The sequence below is a fragment of the Nerophis lumbriciformis genome, linkage group LG19 (assembly GCF_033978685.3).
Source record: "Nerophis lumbriciformis linkage group LG19, RoL_Nlum_v2.1, whole genome shotgun sequence".
Taxonomy (NCBI): domain Eukaryota; kingdom Metazoa; phylum Chordata; class Actinopteri; order Syngnathiformes; family Syngnathidae; genus Nerophis; species Nerophis lumbriciformis.
The window spans coordinates 9,162,276-9,189,824 of NC_084566.2; the positions used below are offsets into that span (position 1 = coordinate 9,162,276).

The window sequence follows — 27,549 nt, forward strand, 5'->3', positions numbered from 1 at the left end:
CGACTTATAGTCCGAAAAATACAGTAGTCAACATTTAATTTAAACTCAAATGTGATGAAAATTAGCTAAATCTGGGAAAAGTGAGTTAGGTATCTGCTAGAAAAGTGTGACTGAACTTTAACGTTCGACACCCCATTGGTGGATGGTGTTAAAGGAACTGGACAACATGCTCCTCCCACCATCCAGGTGAGATTGAGCACGATGCAGCAGGTAGTCGACAGTATCATCCACCCCAATATGAGGCTGATAGGCAAACTGTGGAGGGTCCAGAGAAGGGCCACAACGGTCTCACCTGAGCCAGCCAAAGTCGCTCTGGGCCCTTCTTGACGTAGTAAGCCAGGTCAACCGGTCTGTACTCATAAAAGCAAGTAGGTTTTTTTTTTTGATTGATTGAAACTTTTATTAGTAGATTGCACAGTTCAGTACATATTCTGTATAATTAACCACTAAATGGTAACACCCGAATAAGTTTTTCAACTTGTTTAAGTCAGGGTCCATGTATTCAATTCATGGTAAGGGATGGGCTTCTTCAGCACAGGCATTATGCAGGGTTTTATTTTGTGTTTGGGGTATTTGAATTCTCCTCTCTGAGATGCCAACTTGTTGTGGTCTGCGTGTCCCAATGATCCTAAGAGTTAAGTGGCAGGGTTTCCCAAGATAAACAAACCCATAGGAGTCAAGAAAACATGACACAGGTTTCCTTACCCTGTGGTGGTCACCAGGGGCCCCGCATGGAATAGTTCAAGTACCTTGGGGTTTTGCTCACGAGTGAGGGAAGAGTGGATCGTAGGATCGACAGGTGGAACGGCAGTGATGCGGACTCTGCACCGGTCCATCGTGGTGAGGAGGGAGCTAACCCTGAGGGCAAAACTCTCAATGTACCGGTCAAACTGTGTTCCTTTTATCACCTGTATCACAAGCTTTGGGTTGAGAAGCTCCGTCATTCGGAAGGGGCTCCGAGTAAAGTCGCTGCTCCTCTACATCAACAAGAGCCACACAAGGTGGCTCTTGTATCTCATTATGATGATGCCCCAAAGACACCTCCCTGTGTAGGTGTTCAGGGCACGCCTGACCGGTTGGAGGCCACGGGGAAGACACTTTGGGAGAGGCCGTCTCCCAGCTGGCCTGAGAACGCCCGGGTGGAGCTGGATGAAGTAGCTGGGGAGAGGGAAGACTAGGCTTCTTGCTTAGGCTGCTGCCTCCACAACCAGACCACAGATAAGCGGGATAAAATTAATGGATGGGTATTTATACGTTTTTCAAATGATGTCTTCTTTTTAATTAGTTCAGCATGTTAGTATACAAAATTAAAAGCAATATACTATACAAACCTAACCCAAACATACCTCCAAAAGTTGACCCCTAACTATTTTTAACAAGCTGAGCTTTAAAATGACTTAAATTGTACTGAACAGCTGTAGGAGATGCTCTAACGTGAGCATCCTAAGGTTGAGTGCTCTTGATTTGCTCAACCCTAGTCCATTGATCATAGATACGTATGCATTGTACCAGCAAGATGCCATCTTAGCAGGGGCCACTTTCTCATTTATGCACACTTTGTGTCCACATTGTATATTCTAAATAATTCACAACTTGGTTAGTTTGACTGATTTTCATACAGTTTACTTTATTGTCAAGTCGTGGGTCTTTAATACACATTTGATTAAAAAGAAACAAAGTGCCAGTGTCCTTTGACTGTACATCATATTTTGCAAGCGTATGCAGCACAATGTTGTCTTGTCTTCATTTCTGTGTTGTTTACAAAACAAAATACATTGCCACCTGACCTCTGCTTGCTTACTCACAGCCCAAAGGGGTGTGTCGTATCTTGGATTTATATCTGACACTAACCCACCTACTGCAGAGTACAGGTGATCTCACCTCTTCGGAGCGTTTTTTTTGTCATCCGATTTAACAGGCTGATATAGTACTTTTGTTGCCAGTTTAGACATACATGGATGTGGGGACTTATTTTGAGAACACATTTACAGTTATACAAGGTATATACTGACTACATTGTCTTCAAGTGTCATTCAATAACTTGTCCAATGAAAATATAGCGATGTCAGATTACAAATTGCCACATTAGTTACAAAGCAAACTTGGTTCAAATACTCAAACTTATATATTTTATTACAAAAGACAACAGAAATCGCAGCCATCAAAAATTCTCCCCATCGCTCTCTCACATACACCCCCACACACACACTGTCTCACACACACTCTCTCTCTTTCATATACATACACGCTGTCTCTCTCACACATACAAACTGTCTCTCTCACACACGCTCTCTCACAAACAGAATCAGCGACAAGAACCATTACTGCTGGTCTTCCTTCTTCCCACTGTCCGAGCTGCTGCTGCTGCTGCTGCTGCTACTACTACTACTACTACTGTCCCGTTCTGCTGCCATCTGCAGAAAGTGAGGAGAACATAACATTTTTCATTCTGGACATTTACATGTTCTATCCTACTTCAAGCCCTAAAAGTTGGCATCAAATAGTCCATTTAAAAGGGACTTAACAGTCATGAATTTCAGAAATTCTGTAATAATTTAGTCGCTCCAGAACTTCGCAGGGTTGCGACCTAAAATGTCTCCATTCACGACAGCTTTTTAAAAAAGTTTCAAGAAAAGTCGCAATGTTTGATAAAAATGTTCCAATAACTGTAATGTATTAAGTATACCTTGTAACCTCAAAAAGTACAAGATTTCAACACAAATTCTGTACTGACGTTTTACTCGTTTTTTACCATACACACTTAAGACACTAAATGGAAGCAAAAGCAGATACTCAGAGCTCATTGTCAAATTGCTGTACTGTTTTAATTCTTTATAACTAACAGTAATAATTCATTATAACAAAGATACATCACCAAAAGGTTTCCTTATTGTCCTCTGTCTGCTCTGTTGCAGATATTCTGTGTATGTTTTATGCTTGTCCATCTTAAACATTTATCTTTAAACACCTTTCACCCCGCACATTAAGTACATTTGTGAACTGTTGAATGATTTATAGCGCAAATTTTTGTTGGTAAATGAGACTATCATTGCCCATCAACATCTCAAACATGTAAATGCTGCCTCTTTGGTCGGACAGCATTGCAAATTATATGATAAATGGGTTGTACTTGTATAGCGCTTTTCTACCTTCAAGGTACTCAAAGCGCTTTGACACTACTTCCACATTTACCCATTCACACACACATTCACACACTGATGGAGGGAGCTGCCATGCAAGGCACTAACCAGCACCCATCAGGAGCAAGGGTGAAGTGTCTTGCTCAGGACACAACAGACATGACGAGGTTGGTACTAGGTGGGGATTGAACCAGGGACCCTTGGGTCGCGCACGGCCATTCCTCCACTGCGCCACGCCGTCCCCCAAATTAAATTTAAGTTCTTAATAGTCTTAATTTGGATAAACAAATTTAAGAAAAATTTAGAAATACATGTAAACTAGAAAGTAAACGTTTGTATACTACATTACCCAGAAGGCTTAGCGCTGTTGACAGGAACAGGAAGTAGGTCTGAGCTATGCGGGATCAAGACAATTGTGTCGTTTGAGCAATAAAAAGTTGATATTGCTACACGTAGTTCCTGCTTCATCTACACAAGAAACAAGTCTAAGTTTTAAATAGACAATGTGCACGTTGATGCGTCGCTCAGAGAAATTTGATTGGCCAAAATGACTCTGATTGGACAAAATGTGTGGACATGTGGGCATTGGACAAGTAACAAAGCCATGCATAATTAACGGGGATTAATTGTATTTGTGCGAGTTGGCAACATCACAAATTCCTGGAGGGACTAATTATAGTAGAATTCCTAATAACTATCTACTGTATCTAAACTAACTAAAAGTGTCAGTTGTGTAGCGGTGACGTCATCACACACACCTTCTTGTATGCCATTTCAAAGAGTTTGAGTGACGCCTGTTGCAGATTAGTGGCTGCCTGCTTGAGGTTCTCTCCTGTCTCTGAGTCCTTGTTGGCAAGAAGATCTCTGACCTTGGTGATTTCCTCTTTCAGCTTGGCACACTGCAAGTACAGGAAGGAGGTTTTTAAGTTGGCTCATGTAAGTTCACTAAGGCTATGTTATAACTGCAGGTCAATTCCATTTTGTGCCCATATGTCAGTGTAAACAAGAACAATTTCATTGCTTTCGAATCCAACACAGACCTCTTATGAAGGCATACATTTGATATGAATCCATAACTATTAGTGGCAAAAAGATGTTTTAAAACTCATCAATTCTTGCCCTCTTTTCTTGATGTCCTACGCTAAATAGTGTTAAAATGTTGATTCCAGTTGTACAAAATCCTTGAAATTGCCACAAATACACCAGGACTGAAACTAACTAGAATCAGAGCCATGTTAACTTCTGGAAACACACTGCAGCGTGTTTGACGTCATGCTTCGTAACTTCAAACAAGTTCTGTTCACATGAGACGTAAGATAATTTTTGTAAATGTGAACGACTACATAAAAAGATTGGATTTAAGAAAAATATGAATTGGGCATTATGCCCTGCAGTGTAACATAGTCAGTGCCCTTGAAAGTCAAGTAATTGGTTCATGGGTTAAATGCAAAAACGACTGCTTTTTGAGATAATCTTAGAGAGCTGTGGAGCAACAGAAGGTCAATTATGTTGACACTAATGACTGAACCAAGTCAGATGTGAAAGTACGGTAGTAATCATATTTGTGACCACACCTGAAATAAACAAAATGTGACTATACCTCATCAGCAGGAAGCTGTTCCTTAAATTCCTCCATCTTTGATTCAGTGTCATGAACAATGCCCTCTGCCATATTTACAGCCTCCACACGTTCCTAAAGGACACAGACACAGAAAGTACAGAAGTATGAAAAGCAGGACCTACAGACTAAAAAAAACCCGTTCTCCCCTTTGCCGTCAGACTCCGAAATAACTGGAGTGTTATAATCATGGACGTGTACTCTCACTACACCATTATAATATACTTGAGCCCAATGTTCCCTCTAATGTTTCATGTGGGTGAGCAAACGCACAAACACCCTGAGCATTCAGTGGAATACAGACGTGCACACTGTGGTCATACCAGCAGCACATTTGTCTCAAACCTGACATAACAATTTAAATGTCTTATTATTATAATCAAGTGACAGTAGTCAATTTCAAGAGATTATTTTCTAATATATGTGATTTGGCTCACTTAGATATTGTTTTTTTTAATCAGCTATGCACTATAGTATTTTATGCCTGGGTGGAGGTCCTGCTTTGGAAAGATTGTGTACCCTTTTCAGAGATCACATTTAGTTCCCCATAAAACATTCACATGTTGCATGAGATGAAGTGTTTATTAACTTTGTCCGTAAAATAAATAATTGTATTAGCAATTATGTAGTCCTGTAACATCATTTCATGATTAATATCCAAAAAATAACATTCTTAACAAATGACAGTAGAATAAGCACACTGATTGAGGAGTCATAGTAAAACGACCTGAAATTTACACTTTACGTGTAGTGTTGGAGTTGTCCAACTTTTTGTGTGGCCATAAACGCACAAGTGGCTAATTGCCATAGTGTATGTGTTGGTGCAGGTGAGAGAGAGAGCAAGCGGCTGCTGTTGATATAACAGATGACAAAGAGTTGCTTTTGGCTTGGTTTGTACAGACAACGACCAGTTTTGCTAGATAAAAGTATTTTACACATTGTTTTGGTGTGGTTATGGCCGACAAACAATTTCGCTAAATAAAGGGACCGATGGAATTCCTATCCTCCTTTAAGTGTCTCCACAGACGTTACAATAATTTAACAGTGTTGACAAACATTGTTTTATCTGTTGTGGCCGCCTTTTGTCACCTATTACTCACAGTTGCATTGCAAAATCATACAAAACAAACTATTTGTTTATTTTGTTTAGAGTGGGATTTGATTTTTTGCGCGGCATAGATTTGCTGTGCGCAAAGGACGCTTGAGCAGTACGCAATTGCGCAGGTGAGCACCTTAGAGGGAACGTTGCTTGAGCCATACTGCAATTTTGCACATGTTGAGTTTGCCCATTCAATTCTGTTCACATTTACACAATAAGCCCGTTGTCACATTATCCGCATATTTTTAGTACATAATATTTTTACAGTAATTTTATATACCTAACATGTTTCTTTTTCATTATAATATTACCTTCTTGCCTGTTTGAAAGTATAGGTTACTAATATACATTAACGGTCCTGAGATCTGTATGATTCCTGCTGATTTCGAATAGGATCGGTACCAGCCAATACTCAAAGCTCCAATACTGAAGATGAAGGGAAAAAGTTGTATTGGGAAACCCCTTTAATTTAGTAGTAAATTGTAATCATCAGTTGCAAGAAATTTAACAATCACTAGATCACATTTATTCATATATATATATATATATATATATATATTCATTCCATCCGTATCTCTAGCTACATAAAAAAACAATTTTGAAGCCCTCACCTTTTTCCTCCTGTCCTCCTCTGCATACTTCTCAGCATTTTTTATCATGTTCTCTATTTCATCCTTACTGAGACCTCCAGATGACTGGATGACGACTGCACACAAATGAGTACATATTGTGAATGCGGAGAAGTTAACTCCAATATTTCTGTAGGTAAATGCTCAACAAATTGAGCTGACAAACTAGCAGGGGAAGAAATACTTGTACATGGAATAAAAGCTTATACATGAACATGAACAATTGACACAGAACACACAGAAAAAAAAACAAAAAAAAACTTACTCTGCTGCTCCCGGCCTGTCCCTTTGTCCCGAGCAGACACGTGAACAATACCATTGGCATCAATGTCAAAAGCAACTTCGATCTGTGGAACACCTCGGGGGGCTGGGGGGATTCCCACCAAGGAGAACTGACCCAGCACCGTATTGTCTACTGCCATCTCTCTCTCCCCCTGACACACTTTGATCTCCACTTGAGTCTGCCCATCAGCTGCTGTAGAGAACACCTGCAGGGGGCATCCAGATACATTTAGTCACAGTAACAAGAAATGCATGTCAGAGACGAACATGCTGTACCTGGCTCTTCTTGGTTGGAATAGTTGTGTTCCTGTTGATGAGCTTGGTGAAAACTCCGCCCAGAGTCTCAATTCCCAGAGACAGTGGCGTTACATCCAATAGCAGCACATCAGTGACGTCTCCTGCCAGAACACCACCCTGGATGGCTGCTCCTATGGCAACAGCCTCATCTGGGTTGACGGACTTGCTGGGAGCACGACCAAACAGGTCCTGGACAGTCAGTTGGACCTACAGAGTGTACATTAGCTTAACGGTACTTTGACCACAGCATTGCAGGGATCAGGATAACCTAAAGTTGTATGGCACACTTTGTACCTTCGGCATGCGAGACATCCCTCCGACAAGAAGCACCTCTCCAATGTCTCCCTTGGACACCCCGGCGTCCTGCATGGCCTTCTGACAGGGAGCCACTGTGCGTCGTATCAAGTCGGCCACAATGTCTTCAAACTGAGCACGAGTTAGTTTTATGTTAAGATGCTTGGGACCAGAGGCGTCCATGGTCAGGTACGGAAGATTGATGTCTGTCTATAAAATAAAAAAACATTAATTCACCTGAGTCACTTCTGACAACAAAAGGATTTATTCATTTGTTTCCAAAATAGAGGCTGCAGAAACCTCATTCTTAAGCACTTCAAAGCTAACTGTTTATACCTGCAGTGCGGATGATAGCTCACACTTGGCCTTCTCAGCAGCCTCTCGGACCCTTTGAATGGCCATGTTGTCTTTCATCAGATCCACACCAGACTGGGTAGGCAACATAGAACACACATGAACACCTGGCAACAAAATCCAGAATGAGTCCGCCAATATGAACAGATTGTTAACCTCTCTTTTGAACTCCTTGACAAGGTATTTGAGGAGGTGTTGGTCAAAGTCCTCCCCTCCCAGAAAGGTGTCGCCGTTGGTGGATTTCACTTCAAAAACTCCCTTCTGTATCTCCAAGATGGAGACATCAAACGTGCCTCCACCAAGATCATACACTGCAATACTGAAAAATACAAGCATAGAATAAGTTGGCTTGGCTGAAGATGCTCAATTACAGATAAATAGATTTAAAACAGCTACCGTATTTTCCGCACTATTAGTCGCACCTAAAAACCACAAATTTACTCAAAAGCTGACAGTGCGGCTTTTAACCCGGTGCGCTTTATATATGGATTAATATTACGATTCATTTTCATAAAGTTTCGATCTCGCAACTTCGGTAAACAGCCGCCATCTTTTTTCCCGGTAGAACAGGAAGCGCTTCTTCTTCTACGCAAGCAACCGCCAAGGTAAGCACCCGCCCCCATAGAACAGGAAGCGCTTCTTCTTCTACTGTAAGCAACCACCCGCCCGCGTAGAAGAAGAAAAAGCGCGCGGATATCACCGTACGTTTCATTTCCTTTGTGTGTTTACATCTGTAAAGACCACAAAATGGCTCCTACTAAGCGTCAGGGATCCGGTTCATGAAAAGACGCAATCTCTCCATCCACACACGGATTACTATTTCACAGCAACTGATATTCCTGTGAAACGCACTGTGGATACAACGGGAGCACGTACGGTGAATATTCGCACCACAGGGAATGAGAAGTCATCCTTCACTGTGGTTCTAGCTTGCCATGCTAATGGCCAGAAACTTCCACCCATGGTGATATTCAAAAGGAAGACCTTGCCAAAAGAGACCTTTCCAGCCGGCGTCATCATAAAAAGCTAACTCGAAGGGATGGATGAAGAAAAGATGAGCGAGTGGTTAAGGTAAGTTTAAGTTTACGCGAAGAGGCCGGGTGGCTTTTTTCACGCAGCTCTGTCCATGTTGATATACATATGTTTGTGATTGCACATTTGCGTACATTTTGGGAGTGAACAGAGTTGTTAGAACGCTGGTTTTTAATATATTATTAAAGTTTGACTGACCTATCTGACTGTTTTTTTGACATTCCTTTAGCGCAGTTAGATGCGGCTTACAACACCGGGCGGCTTATAGGTGGACAAAGTTTTGAAATATGCCGTTCATTGAAGGCGCGGCTTTTAACCCAGGGCGCCTTATGGTGCGGAAAATACGGTATTAATGCTACTACATCTTATTTAGTGTTTTCTATACTTTTATTACATTGCATCCGAAAAGTATTGACAGCGCTACACTTTTTATTTCTGATTCAACATTTTGTATCATTGCAGCCTTATTCCAAAATTGAATAAATTGATATTCGTCCTCAAAATCTCACACACACAGAAAAAAAGGATTCATAGATGTTTGCAAACGCTTTTACAATTAAAATAAAAAAAATAAGAAATCACATGCACACAAGGATTCACAGCCTTTGCCCTGGAAATCCTTTTTCAACTGAACATCTTGAGATGTTCCTATAGCTTAATTTGAGTCCACCAGTGGTAAATTCAGTTGATTGGACATGATTTGGAAATGTACACACCTGTCTATATATAAAAAGGTCCCACACTTGACAGTGCATGGTAGAGCACAAACCAAGAATGAAGTCCAAGGAATTTAGTGAAGTTATTAATGATCTTGTTATTATAAGCGCTAATGCAGACAAACTATAGCGACGCTGTGATCACTAGTTTGGATGCATGTGTTGACAACTGGAGAGCTGGCGAGAACAACGCAAAAAGACGTTTGGTTCCACCCCCTTTTCTTGGCTAGGATTTTGAGTCATTAAATGGTAAATGGATTATACGCTACAGTCAAGGTACTCAAAGCGCTTTGACACTATTTCCACATTCACTCATTAATACACCCATTCACACACTGATGGTAGGAGCTGCCATGCAAGGCCTTGACCACGACCCATCAGGAGCGAGGGTGACCCTTCTACCTTCTAACCCAACGGTCATGAAATTTGATTACCGGTACCGTATTTTACAGACCAGAAGGGGCACGCACCGTATTAGAAGGCGTACGGCAGGCCGATTAAGGTCTATTTTCATATAAAAGGCGCACCGGACTAAAAAGAGCATTGAAAGGGGTCATATTATGATTTTTTTCTAAATTTAAAACCCTTCCTTGTGGTCTACATCAGTGGTTCCCAACCACCCGTCCGGGGGACTGGTACCGGTCCGTGACCGGGCCGCAGAGAAACAAATAATTTTTAAACGACTGCATTTTCTCCGACTTAATTTTTGCCTGTCCCACTAGACACACCAATAAGCTTGTTTATAGATGTACAATAAAACTCCTCATAGGAAGTTACCATTTGTTCTAGGGCTGGGCGATATGGCCTTTTTAATATCTTGATATTTTTAGGCCATATTGCGATACACGATATATATCTCGATATTTTGCCTTAGCCTTGAATTAACACTTGATACATATAATCACACCAGTATGATGATTCTATGTGTCTACATTAAAACATTCTTGTTCATACTGCATTAATATATGCTAATTTTAAACTTTTAGGCAGAGAAGGAAATCACAACTAAGTCAATTTACCAAAACTGTATCTATTAAACTGTTTTTAAGCAGTGGCACAAACAATGTAATTTCCAAAACAGAAAGTGCAAGATTGTCAGAGACATTTTAAAACAAGCTATTAGTGCACTTTTGTGCATGGTGTCACTAAGATGACTTATCAAAGCAACACTAAATTAAAGTGCACTTTTTGTACAGAAAGCCACTACAATAGTTTAAAAACATGATGTCACACAAGTTATTTCAATAAGTGTCAAATAAAAATGAGCTGCATAATAGGAAATCAAAAAGGTGTTTGTCCTTCGCTAAGTGGTAGGTTCCTGCAGACATTATCTCCTTTTGTTGTCGACTCTTTTTTTCATAAGATGTTGATGTGGAAATGTTTGCCTCGGCATTTTGATGGTGTGGCACTGAATGGAGATGTTGACATGCAGAGTAAGCACTCTTCATTCTCTAGCAGGTGACTTTTCAAACGATGCTACATATTAGCAGTAATGCTAATGCTACAACCGCTTTTAATGTCGGTTGCTGTATAAACTTGGAGAAAAGATTAGGCATGAGAAGCTGACCTGAAATTATTGGAACAAATAATAGACATAATATAAGAGAATTATGTTTTGTTTTTTATAGTTTTACTGCGGAGTACACTACTAGCACAGAGAAATGAGCGTGTGCTTACTTTATGTAATAGTATGATTTCACTACTAAACATCTCATATTGATCTCCGTCTGCAATTGGCGCCACTTAAACCACATAACACTCCTTTGGGGGCACTACGTTTATCTTTGTAAAGTTGTGCAAGTGTTTGTGGCATTTCAGAATCTTTTGACAGACTTATCCTGGCTTTTTGACTTTTACATTATTATTCCATTCACTTTTACCGCCATGTATGCAAACGCTTCCCTCCTCGATGGCTCCACATATGGGTAATAAACACTTTAAACGTTTCCATCCACTAGCATGCACTAAATTGATCGTTCAGGAGACAAATCGTTGAACTTTTACTTACCCATCTTATGCAAGTAATTTGGCTTTGCTGTGTGCTTTTGTTAAGTTTTCTCCGCTGCTATGCTAACTAAACTGTCAACAAAGCTGCACGCGCACAGCAATAGCTGGTGGTGTCCGAGCACAAAATCTTATTTAAGACCTTTTAGGAGAATTTTAGACATTATAAGGCCATAAATTGTAATTATTGGATTTAAGACTTTTTTTTTTTTTTAAAGACTTTTTAAGACCCCGCGGATACCCTGCCTGACAGATATAATCTTTTTGCATGTGTTTTACACTTTTCTCAACTATTTCTTTTTTAAAAAGCCTAACCAGGGACAAGGGTTGCAAATTAGCCTGTGGCTAGAAGTCCTATGTACTTTGACATCGGTTACCTATGGGTAACAATGTTTAATTGTACTGTCCCTGTCAAATACATAAATTTAAAAAAATAAACCATAAGTTAGAACTTTGCGCTACTTTAAATTAGAAATGGCAACAGCGGCAGAGGAATGCCCCATAACAAGAAGATAGAGGAAAAAGTAGAAGCTTATCGACTATGTCGTCGGCACAAACTACAATGGCGGACGGGCGCAACATTTTCAGGACTTATGCAGATCTCAAACACACATCAACAGGTACCAGAAGGTAAGAAAAGTTGGTTTTGAATATGTCTGCTAATAGGTGACACACACACACACACACACTTGCTTGCTTATGGTTGTCCATCGATTCGATGATGACCATCTTCTTTTATTTATGAGTCTGCTGATGTTTGAAAAGTCCGATCCTGGATCCACAGATGCGGTTACAGACCGGGCATGTGAAGGAGGTGCTGGGGGGAGCAGGGGTGACTTGGCGAGCATGCCTCTTCACGCGCTTTGCTGCACGGTGTTGTGTGCGCTGTTCCTCTATATAATCCACTCCCTGTGAGGAGTGGGAGCGCCAGAGGTCTCGGCAGGAAGCAAGTTCCTCCAGTGAAGAGGGGTTTATCTGGCATCTCTTCAGTGTGGTCTTCATTTGGTCTTTGAACCGCTTCTTCTGCCCACCAGCACTGCGTTGGCCTAGGTGTAACTGACCATAGAGGATTCTGCGTGGGAGTCTATGGCTGGGCATTCGGATGACATGCCCCAACCACCTGAGTTGATGTTGGGTCATGATGGACTCCACGCTGCAGGTGCCTGCCCTCTCCAGCACTTCTGTGTGCGGCACTCTGTCCTTCCATGTGATGCCAAGGATCTTCTGCAGACATCTTACATGGAAGGTCTCCAGGCTTCTCAGACGGCGGCTGTAGATAGTCCATGCCTCACATCCGTACAGTAATGCAGTGATGCATACTGCTCTGTAGACCAGCACTTTGGTGTGGAGTTTGAGGTTGCTGTTCTGAAAAACCCTTCTCCTTAGAAGACCAAAAGATGCTGATGCTTGCTTGAGGCGGTTCTGGATCTCGTCATCCATTGAGCAGGTGTCAGACATTATGCTCCCCAGGTATTTGAAGGTGGGCACCGTGAGCAGCTGTTGCCCTGCTGCTGTGAGGGTTATTGTGGGGTTTTGTGGGAGGTCAGCACTGGACTGACAAAGTACCTCCTCTGTCTTCTGGGTGTCGATCATCAGTCCCATTCTGGTATATGCAGTTACAGCTGCCGAGAGGATGTTTTGCAGAGCCTCTGGTGTATGGGAAACCAGGGCACAGTCATCGGCGTATTGCAGCTCAATGATGGTCTCCGAGGTCAGCTTGGTAGTTGCCTGTAGCCTCCTGATGTTAAACAGGTTACCATCAAGCATGAAGTCTATGGTAACTCCAGCCTGCTCCTCCATCCCCCTACGTAGCAGTGTTGTGACACAGACGAGGAAGATGTTGAAGAGAACTGGAGCCAGCACACAGCCCTGCCTCACTCCAGTTTTCACACCAAAGGGCTCTGAGTTGTGTCTTCCCACTACCACTCGGGCCATCATCCCAGAATGGAACTGTGCAAGGATGGTGAGAAACTTGGGTGGACATCCAAATCTCTTCAGGACTTGCCACAGTAGGTCCCTGCTCACTGTGTCAAATGCCTTTGAAAGGTCGACAAAGGCAATGTACAAGTCCTTGTGCTGCTCCCGGCATTTCTCTTGGAGCTGACGTGTCACAAAGATCATGTCAACTGTCCCCGTTCTTCCGAAAACCACACTGCGACTCTGGGGTGACCCGTTCTGATATTGCGGGGATGAGTCTGCGGACCTTTCCAGCAATGGCCAACAGAGAGATACCCCTACTATTGGAGCAGATGGATCTGTCTCCTTTGTTCTTGTAGATGGTCACAATGTTGGCATCTTTCCACTGTTGCGGGACACACTCTCGTCTCCACACCTCTGAAATGTAGAGATGCAGTGTCCGTGTACAGAGGTAGCCTCCTTCCTTGAGAAGTTCAGCCGGGATGCTGTCAGGTCCTGGGGATTTATTGTTTTTCAGGGTTTTGACTGCATGCAGGATTTCTTTGAAGGTTGGGGGGAGGTCGAGATCTGGCAAGCTAGGATGTTCAGGGAGCTCTGCAAGGACAGTTGGGTCCACTGGGGTGGGCTGGTTGAGCACGGTTTTAAAATGCTCAGCCCACCGCTCCACTATCATAGCCTGATCCTTGATTAAAGATGTTCCATCAGCAGATCTAACAGGTGCCAGGGAGCAGTTTCTGGGGCCGTAGATGGTTTTCACTGCATCATAGAAACTGTGCATATCATTTCTATCAGCGTGAGACTGGATTTCATTGGCCTTTGAGATCCACCACTCATCTTGCAGTTTTCTGAGAGTTGTTTGGGCCTCAGAACGAAGGGTTTGCCATTGCTTTTTATGGAATTGAGATTGTGGGTTGTTCAGGGTGGCTCTGTGTGCCTTGTGCATTCTGTACAGTAGGGTGGCGATCTCTCCAGCATTCTGGTCAAACCAGTCCTGGTGTTTGTTGGATTTGAAACCAATGACTTGGGCTGCAGTGTCAAAGAGGATGGTGGATAGAGAGGCCCACTTCTCATCCATCCCAGACTCTGAGGTGATCAGCAGCTCAATGTCTGCCAGCTTCTCAGCTAGGGAGCGACGGAAGTTGTCACGGGTGTCGCTGCTGGAGAGTCTGGCACAGTTGAGTGCTTTCCTCTTTGGTGCACCGTGACGTGTTAGGGGCCGAACATGCATTCTGACCATTCTTCACAGCTTACCAAAGGTGTACTAAAACATATTGTTAGATTTTTAAGCGCAGTGTGTAATGTTAAATATTCTCAATTGAACATTTAAAGTTTTGGTGTTGTATACTAGTGTCATCTTGCAGTCTACACGTATCTCTTGTGTGACTGCCATCTACTGGTCACACTTATTACACCATGTACCAAATAAAATAGCTTCTAAGTCGGTAAGCACAACAGGAATTATTCTGTCCATTGGGCGCACCAGGTTAAAAGGCGCACTGTCCATTTTTGAGAAAATGAAAGGATTTTAAGTGTGCCTTATAGATTTTAAGTGCGCCTTACAGTACGAACAATACAGTATAAAACATTGATAACCATTATGCCACATATAGAACAAATCTGATTAAAATATCGCATCACTTATTTTAGCAATATATTTTCCTTAAATTGTACAGAGACCATGTCCTGATGGTGTTTTGTGAAAAAAAGAGATCTTTAAATATTTCAACAAGAATAGGAACTGATGACACAAAATTAAAACATTTTTACTCACATCTTATCCTGGGTTTTGTCCAGGCCATAGGCCAGAGCAGCGGCCGTGGGCTCATTTATCACACGCAACACGTTCAAACCAGAAATTTGACCAGCATCTTTGGTTGCCTGAATTCAAAATGATAGAGAAATTAAAGGACTAGGTTTACAAACAACAAGTCAAAAACAATACATTATTAAAACATGCATGTTATCTGCTAGAATGTCAAACAATTTGACTGTTGATTGCATTACGTCAAAACAATACATAAATTAGACCTGGATGAAAAGACCTTAACGCCCTTGTCCAGTCTTCAGCTGACTGGTGATACAAAATGTATATAAAGTCAAGACAACATGTAAAATGTAAGAAATACTTATTTCGATTCAACTACCCCTACTGCCATTCCAATAAACTATTAATTTGATTGAGACAAATCCACAAACGTGCTGTGATGCACTAAATACTGACCAGTAGGGGTAAATACTTATGCAGTCATTCACTTTACATATTTTTGGATTGCATGACACCAGTTTGTAAAACGAGTTTTCTTTTTTACTTGAAAAGAAGTGAATTTAGCAAATTCTTGTCAAAATGTCAAACAACAATGACCATGATTTAATTTTTTAAAAAAGCAATGAACATTACAATTGGATTACCGGTAATACTTTTTACAGGTATTGTATACCTGTCTCTGAGAGTCGTTGAAGTAAGCCGGGACTGTGATTACAGCATTCTTCACTTTAGTTCCCAGGTAGTTCTCTGCAGAACACAAATCAGCACAATGTCAACATTTGTGTCTGTAACACACACACGCACTCGTCATACCTGCAGCCTCCTTCATCTTTATCAAGACAAAGGCACCAACTTGGCTGGGTGAGTACATTTTTCCATGAGCCTCCACCCAGGCATCACCATTGGAAGCACGCACAATATTGAAGGGCACATTCTTCCTGTTGAAAAACATTATGATCTTTCATCATGACAATAATTAAATTTCGCAACACGTTTTCATGATCTTAGTGCAGTTGTGCTTTTTAAAAATAGGCCACTATAGAAAGTTCAATTATTAGTGACATAGCGCAATGCCACTGTCTTTTTACAAGTGATGAGGGATACAATAGGCATACTCTTGGATTTATGGTATGAGCAGGTGTGTTATGGACAAAGTATACAAATACATTTTATTGATTACATTTTGATAGCACAGTAATACCATGACCAGATCCGGAAACCCATTCATCCAAGGCCGTAACGCACAGCCCTATATTACAGCATGGTAACGCATGACCTCTTGCTGCAGTGCGGTAATGCAATGCCCTATGTTGCAAGTATCTGTACACGATACCTGGAAGCTAAAAAACATCCAAGGTCTTGCGTGTCCAGCATCCTCAACACACGTCACCGGTGTAGCATGTTTTTAAGGCTTTGGATCGACGCATACGATATACAGTGCGAGGCAAATGGTGATCATACCAGATACTGACTATTTTCAGACACCGCTAGCCCACACCGTTAATTGTTGCATTCTGATTTTGCTTGAATGTATGCCAAATCCCTTCACTCACATGTCTTTCTGGACTTCTGGATCATCAAAGCGACGGCCGATTAGCCTCTTTGTGGCGTACAGTGTGTTCTGAGGATTGATGACGGCCTGGCGTTTAGCCGGAATGCCAACTAGACGCTCTCCATCACCAGAAAAGGCTACAACTGAAGGTGTCGTTCTGGCTCCCTCTGTGTTTTCCAACACCTGCAAAACCAAATCAACAGATGGATTCAAGGCCCTGATAATACAAGAACCTGGATAAATGAGAATAGACACAGGCTATGTTCCTGTAACATGCAGCAATGCCAGCACACTAGGAAAGTCTTGTATCACTGTATGTAATAGTATGATGTAACAGTAAATGGTATAAAGAAATGCCAGACGGTTAGTAAAGTTAAAAAGTTAAAGTACTAATGATTGTCACACACACACTAGGTGTGGCGAAATTATTCTCTGCATTTGACCCATCACCCTTGATCACCCCCTGGGAGGTGAGGGGAGCAGTGGGCAGCAGCGGTGGCTGCGCCCGGGAATCATTTTGGTGATTTAACCCCCAATTCCAACCCTTGATGCTGAGTGCCAAGCAGGGAGGTAATGGGTCCCATTTTTATAGTCTTTGGTATGACTCGGCCGGGATTTGAACTCCCAACCTACCGATCTCAGGACGGACACTCTAACCACTAGGCCACTGAGTAGGTCAAAAATAGTAATACCGTTTAAAAACGTTAAATATTGAAAAACTGTAATTGATTAATGCAGTTTAGGCAACACTGCTTATTTCCTGAATACGGAGTTGGTTGCTGCAGCCTAATAAATGTGGTGACATTTCAGCTCAAACTCTTAATAGATCTGTCCTAATACTGCATGTATATGTCAATATACATAACTTTTAAAAATACCTCTCTAAGTGTAAAAAAAATAGAGATAAAGGTATCATGTAATGAGAAAAAGCTGACAATTTGATACTATTAATGGACAAAAACAAATATTTGTCTTTAAATATATTGATAACGCTTATCTATAGCCTTTTTATTAGACATTACAAATTACACGATGGCGTCACGTTCACACCCCAACTCTGTTTTACATATCATGATTATTAATCATGATTTCAATCAGGATTATTATTTTGACCATAATCGTGCAGCCCTATGTGTAAGACTAGATATCATATATGAACACTGTTTTTAGCTATATGGACAAAAAGTGCAGTTACGTCTTATGGCCATCAGGTGCCATCTTGTAAAATTCTTACATTTGTTTTTATTTGTTTATCTCTTATGTCTATAAGGTGCTATCTTGCAAAATGTTCACATTCATTTATCTTATGTTTATTATTTTGTTTCTGCCATATTACTTTCTAGGGCTGGAGGATTATGACAAAAATAATAATCACAATTATTTTGATCACGATTAATTACACGATTATTCATTAAAAAACATGGGTATTTATTGTAAACCCAAAACTCAACTTTAACTGTAGTTTAAAAAACTTGGATATAAATTAGTAAGGAATAAACCACAACAAGTAAAATAACAGCAATAGCAATAACAATAAATTAAAAAAAACAATATCAATATAAAAAACAAAATTCAGTTTTTCCAGATTTTTTTTTAATTCCATTTTTTTTTTTACCTTTTACACTTATTTTACCACCATAGTGTGTGTGCTTTTTTGTGTCAAATAAAATGTTTGTTATTTAAATGCAAAAATCCTCACATTTATGGTGCAATACATCTTTGGACAATTTTGACCAGTATTTAGGTAAAAGCATAATTGTGTAAATGTATTAATAGGTACATTTTGCTTGTGTAAGGTACTTTTTTGAAACCTTTATTTTGTTAGCGCAGTCAGACAATTGTGATGGGGGAAATGTGCCGTGCTGTTCTCAGCTTGAGTAAAGAGGCGACTTGAGGCTGTTAAAAATTTAAAAAAATAAAATAAACAAAAAAAAGTGAGCCTCTCAAGTTGCGACCATTGTTTGTAGATTATTGTAACATCGATGCTGTCGTTACAACAACATAAGCAGATGAAATGTGTTGTAGGTGTATGGATTGTTTCTGCTAGTTTTAAGCTTCGTACATTAAAGCTGTTTCAAGTGGCTGTCTCCACATTGTTTAGATCAGGACGGCTGGCGTTTGAGTGTGTCAGGGATAAATGAGCATTTACGGACTGATTATTTTCCCAAATAATTGTCTCTTCTCCTAACAATGACAATATTTCACTTACCTTTATGTCAATTTCCCTGATATTACTATGCTTTTATCAGCGGATTCCATTGTATCTGCCAAGTATGTACTCTGTCCGCAGTTACGTGAACCCGGAAATCATCTGCCTTACTTTTTCTATTGAGTTTGATTATGCATACTAGCGCTGTGTCAAATAAAAATAGCAACCATGGTGAGATCTTAAACGTCTAGTAGACATGCTCTTTTTTTCACTCATTCGCTCCTCATCCGTTTCAGTCACAAGCTTCGTTCCTTGCATGCACATTGCACGGCCCATTAATTGTTGTTTTTCCCACTTATATTTTCATGATATGATCGTGACAAGCCATAATTGAAATCGACAAAAAATTAATTATTGTGCAGGCCTGTTACTTTGTTTATAATGCTTGAGTTGCTTTCATATAGACATTAAATTTATACTTGAGATACATGAAACAGTGTTCTTATGTTTTTTCAACAAAAGGAAATGTTTTTAAATGTGGGTTTTTTTTGTTTTTTTTAAATAATAACTTGGTTAAAAGATTTCAGTAAAAGTACTTTTTCAAAATGTTGAACAAATTTTAAAATACCGCAATAAAACCGTGATAGGAAATTTTCATACCGTGACATTACTAATTGTAACATGATATAAATGACACATTGTGTTATCACCTTTGCTTGTTTACCCTCCATTACAGCAACACACGAGTTGGTGGTTCCCAGGTCAATTCCAACGACCGCACCCTTGACAGCTTCTGACCTACAAAAGGAACAGTTATTACTTAACGAAAATATGGCATATCCCGAATTAGGCCCTGCTTACACAAAACAGAAAAAACATTTCAATATGAGTTAACATTTGTTTTGTACAGAAAATAAGTGAGGGACTTTACATAATATAATAAAAACCATTGCGAATTTTGTTGGCAAAGATTTATGGCTGCACATGCCAAAGCATACTAACGATCATGCAACATTAACATCTGACTAAAACGGTTATTTTCATTCTATTTTGATGTTATGGTATGGTCTTTATTGTCATTGCACAAGTACAACAACATTGTTTTCAGCACGAACCCGTTCAAGATTAGACAAACAGTGTACAGGGTTACAGAACAAGAACGCTGATGGGTCGCTATCAGGCGCTCCATAAAAGATGTGAAAAAAGTAGATGCTGGGGGAGGATGAGTAAAAAAAAAAAAAGACTGGGCTACTAAGGGGCCCAGTCTGGAGTGGGAAAAAACTCCAAAGCAAAGCACATACATATTACAACATACAACTCGAGACTTGCAACAGAGGGGAGGGAGTGAGGGCTACGGAGGCAGGCTGCCGCTACAGAGTTTTGTAGTCACTGCTGAAGAAAGAACAGCAGCTGTACTTGGGATGTACTTTTGTGTACATATTCATCTCCAACTCACAGCTGTGTCAAGTGCGCCAGAAAAACTAAGCGCACACCATTTTCTTTCACTACAAAATTGCTGTACGCTGCACCCTTTCTCACTGTGCTAACAAAAAAAAGACTCACATTAAAAAGGCCTACACATTTATTGTTAATATTTTGCACTTAAACATAAAATGAGTGCAATTTGCAGAGATGGAATTTTGCAATACAATTAAGACTTTTTCACATAATATATTTTTCAAATCAGCACCTCTGAGACTTGAGTAAAAACCAAATGTCCAGTTTTTATGGGGAAGAGTAAAACAAAGTACATTTGTATTTTGAAAATATTTAAGTGTAGATCGGATTCAATTGTGATTAATTGATTTATAGCTTTATGAAAGGGACAAGCGCTAGAAAATGAAAGCTTGGAATTGAATTCAAATGATTTGGGAAATTAGCCATGACACCTGCCCTAATAGCAACTGTGCTTCTCATTGATTGACACAAAGATACTTACGCATAGTGTCTTCTGGACAAGGCTCTGTGAACGTCAGACTGGAGGCCGCTCCAGCAAGCCTGTGGACAGATCACAATCACGTTACCAAGACCTGTGAGGACAATAGCTCCTTTATAGTGGGGAAAAAAACACATTAAAAACATTACAGCGAAATATTGTTTTTCTTAAACCACACTTTCCGTATGTTTTGGGTAGAGGAACATTTTCACCAAAATTTCGCCATGGTTTTTGGAAGCAATCTCGGTTATTGTACATCCAAATAACTTATCAGTTTGCCTGCCTAACATTCAGCAGAATCGAGTTCACAAAGTGTTGATAACTCCGTTTATTTGCTTTTTGTGGGGCAGTACAACTGCAACAAAAGCTACAATGGGCCTAAAGATAATTGTGAGTACAAGCACTTTGAAGGTGAGAAACACTATTCATACCAGGTGCAAAAAGGGTGTAAGTGTGGCTTCCCCCACACCACCGTGGTCACCAAATGTGTTCAATAAGAAGATGAAAACCTATAATTTTTTGTGCGTTATTAGTTTAAGCAGACTGTATTTGTCTATTGCTGTGGCTTCGATGAAGATCACAACATGTATGCATATATACATACATAAATACATACATTCAGTTTAACGGCATGATGTATGTGTGTGATATAAATATATACACATTCATGTACAATGCTTTAGTCTTTGAAGGTTTTTCAGTCATTTCATCAGTTAAGACTAGACTTCCTTTTTATTGTCATTCAAATTTGAACTTTACAGTACAGATACGAACGAAATTTCGTTGCATTAGCTCATGTAGTGCAGGATAAAAAAAGCAATAAGGTGCATATATAAATAAATAGATTACTGTACAGATAAATATATTGCACTTTTTCATATGCATCCACGTATATGGATGCATGGTATATTGTCTTTTTATTCCAGCGAGTTAATCCATTTTGGGGGGGAATTGAGGGGATAGTTCAAGAGTCTTACGGCCAGATGGAAGAAGCTGTTACAGAACCTGGAGGTTCTGCTTCGGAGGCTGCGAAACCTCTTTCTAATTAAAGGTTACTCTGTCCCGTTTGTATTGTATCAATCAATCAATTAAAGTTTATTTATACAGCCCTCAATCACAAGTGTCTCAAAGGGCTGCACAAGCTACAACGACATCCTCAGCTCAGATCCCACATCAGGGCAATAAAAAAACTCAAAACAATGGGCAACAGGTGCAATGGATGCCAAGTAGATTCAGTTAATGTGAGAGTGACACAAAAGAATGGCATCTGTCAAGTTGGGTCTTTTCCTTTTCATACCTGCTATGGATATGAACTGTGCCTTTTGAGATGCTCGACCTTCTCAAATAAATCTAAGACAGACAATTTTGTTTGACTTTTTGAAAGAAAATGTTAAATTTATTCTTATGTGTCACACCTTTGGGGGGGGGTTTCGGCTGGCAAAGCGGCCGTGCCAGCAAAGTTGCGGGTTCTAGGATCGATCTCCGCTTCCGGCATCTTAGTCACTGCCGCTGTGTCCTTGAGCAATTCACTTTATTCACCTGCTCCCAGTGCCACCCACACTGGTTTAAATGTAGCTTTAAGATGTAGATAATGGGTTTCACGTAAAGTGCTTTGAATCTCTAGAGAAAAGCGCTATATAAATATAATTAATACACCTTGAGACAAAAAATAAGGTGACTGACAGTCTAAAAGCAATATGTCTTCCATCACTAGTTATGTTGCAGTTATATCCATTTTTATCTACAATGTATAAAAATATCAAGTTATTTTGGAGTGAAAAATCTCAATTAGGTTTTTCTCAAAATCGTGCAACCCTCGGTAGGAGTATATATGGTTTGTTGTCATTACAGGCTACGCTCACAGGATATACTCCACATGTTGGTTCCTAGAGCCAACACAGAACTTGGAAAAAATAATTAAGTTATGCTGCTCCCTGGTCATGGAATGTTCTATTCTATATAACAGAATTCTATTCTGTGGTATGTGTTTTATGTTGCACGATTGCGCCAAGTAAAATTCCTAGTTTGTGAACCCGTTCTCAAACAATGGCAATAAAAACTATTCTGATTCTGACATCCAGAAAGATCTGAGGCTACCAGAATTATTCACTGTGGGGGAGTTTATGTCCATTTTAAAAGATCAAGGAACCAGTTCTCTTGGGAAATGTACTTGCTTTTAAATTGATATATTACTTACCGCATATTTCGGACTATAAGTCGCAGTTTTTTTTTCATAGTTTGGCCGAGGGTGCGACTTATACTCAGGAGCGACTTATGTGTGAAATTAACACATTACCGTAAAATATCAAATAATATTATTTAGCTCATTCACATCAGAGACTAGACATAAGATTTCATGGGATTTAGCAATTAGGAGTGACAGATTGTTTGGTAAACGTATAGCATGTTCTATATGTTATAGTTATGTGTGTGAATGTGAGTGTGAATGTTGTCTGTCTATCTGTGTTGGCCCTGTGATGAGGTGGCGACTTGTCCAGGGTGTACCCCGCCTTCCGCCTGATTGTAGCTGAGATAGGCTCCAGCGCCCCCCGCGACCCCGAAGGGAATAAGCAGTAGAAAATGGATGGATGGACATAAGAGACTAGACGTATAAGATTTCATGGGATTTAGCGATTAGGAGTGACAGATTGTTTGGTATACGTATAACATGTTCTATGTTATAGTTATTTGAATGACTCTTACCATAATATGTTACGTTAACATACCAGGCACGTTCTTAGTTGGTTATTTATGCGTCATATAACGTACACTTATTCAGCCTGTTGTTCACTATTCTTTATTTATTTTAAATTGCCTTTCACATGTCTATTCTTGGTGTTGGGTTTTATCAAATAAATTTCCCCCAAAAAATGCGACTTATACTCCAGTGTGACTTATATATGTTTTTTTCCTTCATTATTATGCATTTTCGGCCGGTGCGACTTATACCCAGAAAAATACGGTAATCGTTTTAAATTATTTTTGACCTGTTGTGGTATGACTGCTGCTGTTCTGTTGTATTGTCTTTTTGTAATTATTATTGTAACTTTGCTTGTGCCACCCTCTTTGTCAGGTCCCTCTTGAAAGACGTTTTGTCTCAGTGAGTCTTTACCTGGTTAAATAAAGGAAATTGATTGATGTGTTCACAACACATTTATGGAATGAAACTATCAGAAAGCATGCATTTGATGTTTAGTGTTACCGTATTTTCCGCACTATAAGGCGCACCTAAAAACCACAATTTTTCTCAAAAGCTGACAGTGCGCCTTATAACCCGGTGCGCTTTATTACGATTCATTTTCATAAAGTTTCGATCTCGCAACTTCGGTAAACAGCCGCCATCTTTTTTCCCGGTAGAACAGGAAGCGCTTCTTCTTCTACGCAAGCAACCGCCAAGGAAAGCACCCGCCCCCATAGAACAGGAAGCGCTTCTTCTTCTACTGTAAGCAACCACCCGCCCCCGGAAGAAGAAGAAAAAACGCGCGGATATCACCGTACGTTTCATTTCCTGTTTACATCTGTAAAGACCACAAAATGGCTCCTACTAAGCGATCCGGTTCATAAAAAGACGCAATCTCTCCATCCGCACACGGATTACTACCGTATTTCACAGCAACTGATATTCCTGTGAACCGCACTGTGGAACGGGAGCACGTACGGTGAATATTCGCACCACAGGGAATGAGAAGTCATCCTTCACTGTGGTTCTAGCTTGCCATGCTAACTTCCACCCATGGTGATATTCAAAAGGAAGACCTTGCCAAAAGAGACCTTTCCAGCCGGCGTCATCATAAAAGCTAACTCGAAGGGATGGATGGATGAAGAAAAGATGAGCGAGTGGTTAAGGGAAGTTTACGCGAAGAGGCCGGGTGGCTTTTTTCACACAGCTCCGAAGGCGAACACACCTTCACTAAGACGGGCAGACAGCGCCGGACGACATACGCCAACATCTGCCAGTGGATCGTAAATGCCTGGGCAGATATTTCGGTCACAACTGTGGTCCGAGCTTTCCGGAAGGCAGGATTCACAGAACTGCTGGACAACAGTGACACTGACTCCGGTGACTTCGACGAGACGGAACCGGCCATTTTGGATCCCGTATTCGCCCAACTTTTCAATTCGGACACCGAAGACGAAGAATTTACGAATGAAGAATAACTTCAGAAGGTGAGCGCTATGTTTATTTTGTGTGTTGTGACATTAACGTTCGAGCAACATTATGTTGCTATTGTTCTACACCATTTTGAATTTTACTATGTTTGTGATTGCACATTTGCGTACATTTTGGGACAGAGTTGTTAGAACGCTGGTTTTCAATATATTATTAAAGTTTGACTGAACTATCTGACTGTTTTTTTGACATTCCCTTTAGCGCAGCGTAGGCGCGGCTTATAATCCGGGGCGGCTTATTGGTGGACAAAGTTATGAAATATGTAATTCATTGAAGGTGCGGCTAATAATCCGGTGCGCCTTATAGTGCGGAAAATACGGTAGGTTAAAATATACAATGAAGACGTGAGCAGAATCATGACACATCTGAGTTATGTAGCAGCATCGAGGGGGAAGGACATCAGTTTGAAGGTCACATCAACGACATTATTGTGAAGAAACCCCATCACACACATGCCACATACTTAGGGCACACAAGTACGTTTATTAGGCGACTACGCAACAAATTAATTTGTCATGCGTTAGCATTTAAACTGCTAGCCCATTCGAAGAAAGCCCTACTCAAAACATGAATTGGTTTCATTTCACTTGAGTACAAGCGAACTTCATGAAGACAAATCTCTTGTATTTCTTCCAAGAGTCACGTGACAGCGCAAAGGAGAAATTGCGTAGTAAGTCACGACTGATTAAGTTAGCTACAAGCTAACCGCTACCACCCCGTGTGCTCATACCGTGTACCGCATTCGACAATGACGCATGCTCATGTATATGTGTAACAAAGGTGTAAAGCATATGAGAATGATTTATTTCATTTAAATGTGCGACAAACCAACCTTTGTGAGCCGGGACGACACATTCCGTGTACCGTTGTTTGTCCAGAGAGTCCTTGAAACGCTGCTAGCAAAGCTTAACATTCTGACAGCTCGGCTAATAGAATCTAATCAAACGAGTGGAATTATCTTGAAGTCAGGAACCAATTCGTGCTTCGAATGTCCCAGATAGCGAGTCCTCGGTTGGAATTAAGACTTGAGTGCGGCGACGCTCCCCGGAGTTCGACAGTAGATAAAGTGCGACGCTGCTTCTGGAATGATCCAACACATGTTACACCATGCAGCACCGAAGGACCCCTGAAATAGGTTGCACACGCAGTGCCTGACTCTTGCTTTACAGTTTAGGGAAGGCAAACAAGGTTTTTAAAAGAAGAAACAAAATGTTGCATTAATTTGGAGTTTATAGTATGGTATAAATGTTTTGAAAGAAAATGTATTAACAACTTGCGTTATTTTAAGGGTGTTTATGATTAGGATTAGAACTGGGCACCTACACGTTGTGGCAATGTGAAGGTCATGATGTAAGGAGTACCTGTGACGGTTTCACTTGTGTTACATCAGGGATGCATTTTAGAGGGGGATCACTTACGGTTAACAACTGCTCTGTTTGTAATGTTGACATAGAAAATGCGAATAATGTATTTTTGGAATGTAACAGTAAACAAAATAAATTAACAAATTAAAAAGATGGTTTCACAAAAACAGACTATCTTTGAATCTCAGTAGGGGTGTGGGAAAAAATCTATTTGAATTCGAATCGCGATTCTCACGATTCTAATTTTTTAAAAATCCACCCATCCATCCATCCATTTTCTACCGCTTATTCCCTTTGGGTCGTGGGGGTGCTGGAGCCTATCTCAGCTACAATCGGGCGGAAGGCGGGGTACACCCTGGACAAGTCGCCACCTCATCACAGGGCCAACACAGATAGACAGACATCATTCACACTCACATTAACACACTAGGGCCAATTTAGTTTTGCCAATTAACCTATCCCCAGGTGCATGTCTTTGGAGGTGGGAGGAAGCCGGACTACCCAGAGGGAACCCACGCAGTCACGGGGAGAACATGCAAACTCCACACAGAAAGATCCCGAGCCCGAGATTGAAGTCAGGACTACTCAGGACCTTCATTTTGTGAGGCAGACGCACTAACCCCTCTTCCACCGTGCTGCCCTTTTTTTTTTCTTTTTTTTCTTTTTTTAATGAATCAATCCAACAAAACAATACACAACAATACCATAACAATGCAATCCAATTCCAAAACCAAACCTGACCCAGCAACACTCAGAACTGCAATAAACAGAGCAATTGAGAGGAGACACACACACGACACAGAACAAACCAAAAGTAGTGAAACAAAAATGAATATTATCAACAACAGTATCAATATTAGTTACAATTTCAACATAGCAGTGATTAAAAATTCCTCATTGATAATATCATTAGACATTTATAAAAAACAAACAAAAAAAACAATAGTGTCACAGTGGCTTACACTTGCATCACATCTCATAAGCTTGACAACACACTATGTCCAATATTTTCACAAAAATAAAATAAGTAATATTTTTGGTTCATTTAATAGTTAAAACCAATTTACATTATTGCAATCAGTTGATAAAACATTGTCCTTTACAATTATAAAAGCTTTTTACAAAAATCTTCTACTCTGCTTGCATGTCAGCAGACTGGGGTAGATCCTGCTGAAATCCTATGTATTGAATGAAAAGAGAATCGTTTTGAATCGGGGAAAAATCATTTTT

At 40.4% G+C, this 27,549-nt stretch overlaps 1 protein-coding gene across 1 annotated transcript; it reads right to left on the reverse strand.

Annotated features, from left to right (window-relative positions):
• Positions 1-1,597: 1,597 nt before the first annotated feature.
• Positions 1,598-26,070, reverse strand: hspa9 (heat shock protein 9). The gene is made up of 16 exons (XM_061979598.2): positions 25,788-26,070; positions 20,788-20,846; positions 19,559-19,646; positions 16,701-16,882; positions 15,961-16,085; positions 15,821-15,894; positions 15,154-15,260; positions 7,870-8,032; positions 7,696-7,788; positions 7,360-7,569; positions 7,045-7,272; positions 6,752-6,974; positions 6,469-6,563; positions 4,741-4,833; positions 3,899-4,039; positions 1,598-2,414 (listed from the first exon to the last, which is right to left on the reverse strand). The coding sequence occupies exons 1-16, from the start codon at positions 25,866-25,868 to the stop codon at positions 2,322-2,324; spliced, it is 2,055 nt and encodes a 684-aa protein (XP_061835582.1). The 5' UTR covers positions 25,869-26,070; the 3' UTR covers positions 1,598-2,321.
• Positions 26,071-27,549: the final 1,479 nt, after the last annotated feature.